We start from the raw sequence: 7,692 nt of genomic DNA on the forward strand, positions 1-7,692 counted from the left end.
AGCGTGTAAGTGTGTGAGAGCGCGTGTAAGTGTGTGAGAGCGCGTGTAAGCGTGTGAGAGCGCGTGTAAGCGTGTAAGTGTGTGTGTGAGAGCATGTAAGTGTGTGAGAGCGTGTAAGTGTGTGTGTGTGAGAGCGTGTAAGTGTGTGTGTGAGAGCGTGTAAGTGTGTGTGTGAGAGCGTGTAAGTGTGTGTGTGAGAGCGTGTAAGTGTGTGTGTGAGAGCGTGTAAGTGTGTGTGTGAGAGCGTGTAAGTGTGTGTGTGAGAGCGTGTAAGTGTGTGTGTGAGAGCGTGTAAGTGTGTGTGTGAGAGCGTGTAAGTGTGTGTGTGAGAGCGTGTAAGTGTGTGTGTGAGAGCGTGTAAGTGTGTGTGTGAGAGCGTGTAAGTGTGTGTGTGAGAGCGTGTAAGTGTGTGTGTGAGAGCGTGTAAGTGTGTGTGTGAGAGCGTGTAAGTGTGTGTGTGTGTGTGTGAGTGTACGTGTGTGAGAGTGTCAGTGTGTGTGTGTGTGAGTGTCAGTGTGTGTGAGAGTGTCAGTGTGTGTGTGTGAGAGTGTCAGTGTGTGTGAGAGCGTGAGCGTGTAAGTGTGTGTGTGTGTGTGTGAGTGTACGTGTGTGAGAGTGTCAGTGTGTGTGTGTGTGAGAGCGCGTGTAAGTGTGTGAGAGTGTACGTGTGTGTGAGTGTACGTGTGTGTGAGAGTGTCAGTGTGTGTGTGTGTGAGTGTCAGTGTGTGTGAGAGTGTCAGTGTGTGTGTGTGAGAGTGTCAGTGTGTGTGAGAGCGTGAGCGTGTAAGTGTGTGTGTGTGTGTGTGAGTGTACGTGTGTGAGAGTGTCAGTGTGTGTGAGCGTGAGCGTGTAAGTGTGTGTGTGTGTGTGAGTGTACGTGTGTGTGAGTGTACGTGTGTGTGAGAGTGTCAGTGTGTGTGTGAGAGTGTCAGTGTGTGTGAGAGCGTGAGCGTGTATGTGTGTGTGAGTGTACGTGTGTGAGAGTGTCAGTGTGTGTGAGAGAGCGTGAGCGTGTAAGTGTGTGTGTGTGTGAGTGTACGTGTGTGAGAGTGTCAGTGTGTGTGTGAGCGTGTAAGTGTGTGTGTGAGAGTGTACGTGTGTGTGGGTGTGAGAGAGGGTCAGTGGGTGAGAGAGCATGTAAGTGTGTGAGAGCGTGAATGTGTGTGTGTGTGTGTGTGAGAGCATGTAAGTGAGTGAGAGCGTGTATGTGTGTGTGTGTGTGTGTGTGAGAGCGTGTAAGTGTGTGTGAGAGAGCGTGAGCGTGTAAGTGTGTGTGTGTGTGAGTGTACGTGTGTGTGAGAGTGTCAGTGTGTGTGTGAGCGTGTAAGTGTGTGTGTGAGAGTGTACGTGTGTGTGTGTGTGAGAGAGTGTCAGTGTGTGAGAGAGCATGTAAGTGTGTGAGAGCGTGTATGTGTGTGTGTGTGTGTGTGAGAGCATGTAAGTGTGTGAGAGCGTGTATGTGTGTGTGTGTGTGTGTGTGTGAGAGCGTGTAAGTGTGTGTGAGAGAGCGTGAGCGTGTGTGTGATCAGTTCTAGTAATAGTGGAGTTTCTGATGGCCGATGCCAGTATCTTAGAGAGCACAGATGGCTGATATAAAGCAGATATAATAAGTCTATGTAATATCACAGTATTTAACGAAACCATAGTAAATATCAAATGCATAATTACTGCAAAGAAATTTACTACTTAAACATACAACTTACTAAAATAATTAGAAATAAATAATTTGAACAATAAATTTGGAAAAAAAAAAGTACATTTAGTTAAAAAATAATAGATTTACACCTTACATTGCAATCATTGTGCATCAAAAAACTCCCTTTTTTCTCTCTTGAATAAAAACAAACATAAATAGTCAAAGATAATCTATTAAATGCCACAGATAAATATTTACGGAGTAATCCACTATTAGTAGAGAAGAGTCAAAATGACCATTTTCACACCCAGACTGGTTTATTCTATGCTAACAAGACACATTTCTAGTTTTAACATGATTTGTTCATCAGACATTGCTGTTCAAATGAAGAAGTATCAGCTGTATGCAAAGTGACCCACGCTAAAAAGGTGTACACTTTATTACTGAAATCCCTAACCTCTGGAACTGAAGGATATCATGCATTAAAAATCGAAATACCAACAGCATTCATTAGAACCAGAATCTAAAAGGATACTAAGATGAACACTTCTCATTTTTGGACGGTCACCATTAACGCACAATGCTTGTTGCAACACAGATAGCTGAAGTCAACAGCTTCTACTAACAGAGCTGCCGACCTCCGTGTGAAGACACTGATGCCGTCATCGTTCTGAGCTACAAAAATCTGTCTACAGCAGGGGTCTCCAAACCCAGCTTGACCCTAACACACACACCTGAAGCAGCTAGTCGAGCTCTTACTAGACAGACTAGACCCTTGCAGAAGAGCGGCAGCTGAACTCTGCAGGACCCAGTTTGGTGACCCCCGATCTACAAAATACTGGATCACTCAGTAATATACATCTGTGACATTCAATATTTTGGCTTCATTTATGTATTTCTTCCACCAGAACCAAAGCAGCCCCGTCTGAGTGGAGACCGAATGAGCAGAAGCTCTGGAAGCAGTCCTCGGGTGTCAGAGACGGAGCAGCACAGGAGCTAGTGTGGCCTCTCACCGGTCTCGGCCGCTCCCACGATGTCCAGTCGGTCTCTGACGGCCGGCGGCAGCGCCAGGGCCTGGATCGGAGTCGGCGCTGAAAACCCAAGTGCACTCAGAGCTTTTAAAACAGGCTCAGGTACGAACAGGTCCTTCCACGCCGACACGTCTGCACTCGGACCCTCTGACCCCACGAGAGCCGGCCTGCTCCAGTTCTTGCTCTTCTTCTGAGACTCCGCTCCTGCCTCATCAGTCGTCGTCTTCTTCTTCTTCTTCTTCTTCTTGGACGTCTTGTGCTGCGTCTCTGGAGTCACATCAGGACACTGGTCCGGTGGGATCTCATCCTCTGCTTCCAGCATCTCATCAGGAACGTCCTGAGGCTCCTCCGGTCTGCTTTTCTTCTGCCTCTTGTTCTTCTTCCGAGCAGGTTTTTCTTCCGCTTCTCTCTTGTTTCTGCCTCTGCCGGTGGTCTGGGCAGTCATGGCCTTCTCCGGCTCCACCAGGGAGTAATCGGTCAGCTCCTCGAAGCACACCAGTCCATCCAGACCCTCATCACAGAACACGCTGGGGTCCACATTCACCGGCTTCCACTGGCCCTTCACCACAACGCCTCTCTTGGAGGAGATCAGCCCAGACTTCTTCAGCTTCATCTTCTGCTGGAGACACAGATGTAGACAGTAACACCACGGTGTACAGCACACCATATTCATGCACATCGATATCTACATGTCAGCATAAAGGCGCTTCCAAAAATATCACGTTACTGTAACTCTGAGCAAAACACGGTGACACGATTGTGTTTATAGTCTCACATCTACAACACGCACATAAACAGAGCGACGGACTGGTGCATTACACACAACCCCACTCTGATGAAAGACCGTGTCAACAGGAGTATGTTACAGCATTAGCTGCGTGGCTAAACACAAGCTCACTCACCATCTTCTGCGTCTGACTCCACTGCACCGCTCACACACGTGCTCGGCACGAGGAGGCGGCCATGATGGCCGTGACGTCAGAGAGAACCCACCAATCACAGAGTCTGTCCGTGGCACGTGGACGCACTCATATTTCGGAAGTTGTCCAGTTCTATTATAATATATAGTACTTTTAGTGTAAGAATAATAATAATAAACAAAATAAAGGGCAATGTTTGCGTTTACTACAGGGGGCGCATACTGTATCTCCAAATGCATTGTTTAAATCTAACATAACGCCGTATTTCGTAATCACAGCCTGAGCAAAGTAACAGACTGGAGACATTTGCACGGATCTTTTAAATCTATTACATCCACCGTCTTCAACCTAAAGTATAAACGTTATCCTGTGTCTGCAATCTTACTGAAATAGCTGAATATGTAATCGCAGTCGCGTGGGGCTCCTCTGAAGCGCGAGAACAGCGCCATCTACCGGCTGCTTCAGGAGCTGCTACTGCGAAATAAAGCTGAGCACGAGATAGTGACCAGCCCTGGACACCACTATATGAGAGCATGCTTTAAAGTGTTTTATTTTCCTGTTATTTAGCTATTCAAGTGGGCTGTGTTCCTAAAACCACAATCTCACTTTGGTAAGTCTGAATTCTTGTTTTAGTCGCACTACAGACCGTCTAGACTCGAGCCTGAGGTCTCACTGCTAAACACTGCACCTGTGTCTGATTCAGGACCACACATGGAGGATGAGATCAAGATGAAACTACACGTGGTTTGTGCTGTTCACAATGTTAAAAAGAAAAAGATCTGAGTCACATGAGCAACACATTTGGGATCTGGGCCACTTTAGCCTGCGTCCCACGCACACCACCCATCCTAAATGTGAGATCACAAAAAGAGAAGCATAGTGAGTTGAAAAGAGCATGTCAGCCGTCTCCGGGTTCCCCGTTTGTAATTACGACTTAGTGGTGGTGTTCACATGTATACAGGGTTTCAGCATGACTTGAAGGCACCAGATGCACACACTAATGGCTGATGTTACCCCTTTGAAGAATTCTGTTCAGAACTACAAACACAAATAAAAAGAACTACAAACATGGCGACAGTACCAAGAGACCAGCGGCTGCATTGATGCTGCAAGGCTTAATGCACAGAACCCATGTTTTGACCAGATCCAGTTTTTTGTCCCACCTGTTAACATTCAGTCAAGACACGACTGCTGTCAGATATCTGCGTTTACATGAATCCCCTCACTAACTAGAACGGCTGACCCTCAGGTTTTGAACAGTCATATAAGTCAAAAACGCCAATGTTATATAGCCTTGGATTTTTTTTAAAAATATGTAGTTTTTAGTTGCAAAGGTATTTTAAAATCCATGGGCCATGGTTCAGAACAAGTTTCTGTTCTCCTGAATGAATCTCTTACCCATTTATAAAGTTTCAGCCTCAATAAAAGAAGCTCTGAGTTTTTGCGACAAGCAACATCTACTTCATAATTCAACATTAAGAAAAGTTATCTTTGGGGGTAAATGTGTCTCCCTTGCCTTGGGATGGCTTGGAAGTCCAGTGGGAATTTATATGGACTAGATTATTGAGACACCTGACCATTAAACCAACAGCATTTCTAATGATCGCACTCTAAACTCATAGACATTAATATGGAGCTGGTCCCCCTGCAGCTATAGCAGCTTCTGTATGAGTATGTTAACAGTGACAGGTTGGTTTACGGTGACAGAATGCACATTTTAGGGCATGGTTTATGCAGGCGGATATGTGATTCTGGAGCAGTGCTGAAGTTTGCTGAAGACAGCGCTGTCGGATGGTTTCTGTACCAGCAGGCGGGACTGAACGTCTAACCCGGGGGTCTCCAAACTCAATCCTGCAGAGTTCAGCTCCAACCCTAATCAAACACTCCTGAAGCAGCAAATCAAGCTCTTACTAGATATACTAGACACTTCCGGAGCAGGAGCGAGTGTGGAGACCCCCGGTCTAACCCTCAAACACTAAAGAGATGCTGACTGACTTCAGTAGAGGTGTGTGACCTTCTCACCTGTGATCATCAGCGGGAATAAAGTAGACAGAGCGCAAACTATTTCTTTATTGTTAACACTATTCTTAACACTTTATTTCTTAGAATGTGATGTTCAGTGGTGGTACAATGTGTCTCCAGTCAGTGGCTCAGTTCTTTGTGGGGTCAATCACTCTGCCCATGAACAGCAGGCTAGAAGTGGCTTCATGGTACAGAAAGAAGAAGAAGGGCCTGTTGATGATGAAGGTGGCTGGCAGAGAATAAGCCGTGATTCCCACTGATGTGACGGAGGCTGCAGTCGTGCCCTTCTCATCCACCTCGATGACGGCTTTATGCAGCACCTGCACACACTCACACACACACACACATGCACACACACACATACACACACACACACACACACACATGCACACACACTCTCTCTCTCACACACACACGCAGACACACACACACACACAGAGCCGTCAGCGGCTGTGATAAAGCGTGTTAGAATCCGTGTGTGTGAGGCTGCAGTCACCTGTGAGACTCTCAGATGCGCGTCTTTGCTCAAACCCGTCAGGTTGGCTGAATGGAGGAAAACGCTGCTGATGCCCAGATGTGGCAGGATTTCATGCAAGTTGTACGACTGCTCCATCTTGAACTTGGGCAGATGGACCTCCATTTTTCTGAGAGACAGTACAACATGTATAAAAGTAAATCATGATGTTTTAACTAGAGGTTAAATAAAGAGTTCCTCACACACACACACACACATGCACACACACTCTCTCTCTCACACACACACGCAGACACACACACACACACACACACAGAGCCGTCAGCGGCTGTGATAAAGCGTGTTAGAATCCGTGTGTGTGAGGCTGCAGTCACCTGTGAGACTCTCAGATGCGCGTCTTTGCTCAAACCCGTCAGGTTGGCTGAATGGAGGAAAACGCTGCTGATGCCCAGATGTGGCAGGATTTCATGCAAGTCGTACGACTGCTCCATCTTGAACTTGGGCAGATGGACCTCCATTTTTCTGAGAGACAGTACAACATGTATAAAAGTAAATCATGATGTTTTAACTACAGGTTAAATAAAGAGTTCCACCAAATATGAGCTTTTATTTATTCTCCCATATGTCTTTCCCGATAACAGCAGCAGCTCATAGTGTGGTGTTTGCGTCCTGCACCACCGTCTAATGATGCTTCGACTCTTTGAGACGACCTTATCTCATCAGTTTCATTCACTGATATGATGCTGCTGCTGAGCACACGGGAGAGTAAATGGTGACACTCACTAATAGTTTGCAAAGTAAAAAGCAGCAGCTCTGCACTGTACAGCCGGATGCACACTGTATGAATGATAACAGTACTTCATGATTTCTGCTTGTCAGACTGTATGAACATGCTCCCAGCTGTAAGCCTCGTCACACTCTGGGATCTCAGTCATCATCAATCTCGGACTGTATGACAATTAAGACTGTCCCCTCTAAAAATATGATTAAAAACCACGCTGTGTATCGTAAATAACAATGTTTTATACTTTAAAAAACTTTGTAAGTAGTAAACCAACACAAACGCAAACAGGGCAAAAATGCTTTTTAAGTTTAGTCTCGCCTCCCTCGCCTCACAGTGCTTTGGTCCAAACGCCTGCTTTCCTCTTTTACATCAATCAGTGTTGCCAGGTCCACGGTTTTCTTGTGGAATTGGGCTACTTTAAAGGTGACATATCATGAAAATCTGACTTTTCCAGGTTGTAAGTGCTATAATCAGGTCTCCGGTGCATCTACCAACCAAGAAAACCTGAAAAAGATGAACCCAGTAACTTTGTTTTGGGAAGCCTTTTTCTGCAAGCGTCTGAGAAAACCAGCGCGTCTGATTTCTCTCACTTGGTGACGTGGCAAAGGGATCTCATTATAATATCACCGCCCCTTAATCTGTAAATTTACACCCACGGCGCCATCATTTTGATTTCGCAAGCGACAACGGTGTACCAGTTCTAATGCCATGATGAAAGTTTGAGCAAAACATGCTAACTGTCTTTGGCTGCACAGACGAGCACAGAACACTGTTTAGAGTCCCAGCCTCAGAGGAGACGACAGAGCAGTGCATTTATTGATGTA

General features: G+C 46.0%; 2 protein-coding genes across 3 annotated transcripts in view; both read right to left on the bottom strand.

Annotated features, from left to right (window-relative positions):
- Window positions 1–3,674, bottom strand: part of ddx24 (DEAD (Asp-Glu-Ala-Asp) box helicase 24) — a 13,932-nt gene extending 10,258 nt beyond the window's left edge. The window contains exons 1-2 of one of the 2 annotated variants that reach the window (XM_016262052.1): window positions 3,570–3,674; window positions 2,650–3,283 (exon numbers count right to left, since the gene is read on the bottom strand). In XM_016262052.1, the coding sequence (XP_016117538.1) occupies window positions 2,650–3,283; window positions 3,570–3,572 (637 nt within the window). In that variant the 5' untranslated portion in view covers window positions 3,573–3,674. Of the gene's footprint in view, window positions 1–2,649; window positions 3,287–3,569 lie in introns of both variants that reach the window. The other variant, XM_016262051.1, reaches the window with a different exon arrangement.
- A 1,982-nt stretch (window positions 3,675–5,656) lies between these two features.
- Window positions 5,657–7,692, bottom strand: part of serpina10b (serpin peptidase inhibitor, clade A (alpha-1 antiproteinase, antitrypsin), member 10b) — a 10,117-nt gene continuing 8,081 nt past the window's right edge. The window contains exons 4-5 of the mRNA XM_016262054.1: window positions 6,106–6,253; window positions 5,657–5,929 (exon numbers count right to left, since the gene is read on the bottom strand). Of these exons, the coding sequence (XP_016117540.1) occupies window positions 5,738–5,929; window positions 6,106–6,253 (340 nt within the window). The 3' untranslated portion in view covers window positions 5,657–5,737. The remainder of the gene's footprint in view (window positions 5,930–6,105; window positions 6,254–7,692) is intronic.

The sequence above is a fragment of the Sinocyclocheilus grahami genome, unplaced genomic scaffold (genome assembly GCF_001515645.1).
Source record: "Sinocyclocheilus grahami isolate Dianchi unplaced genomic scaffold, SAMN03320097.WGS_v1.1 scaffold2829.1, whole genome shotgun sequence".
Classification (NCBI taxonomy): domain Eukaryota; kingdom Metazoa; phylum Chordata; class Actinopteri; order Cypriniformes; family Cyprinidae; genus Sinocyclocheilus; species Sinocyclocheilus grahami.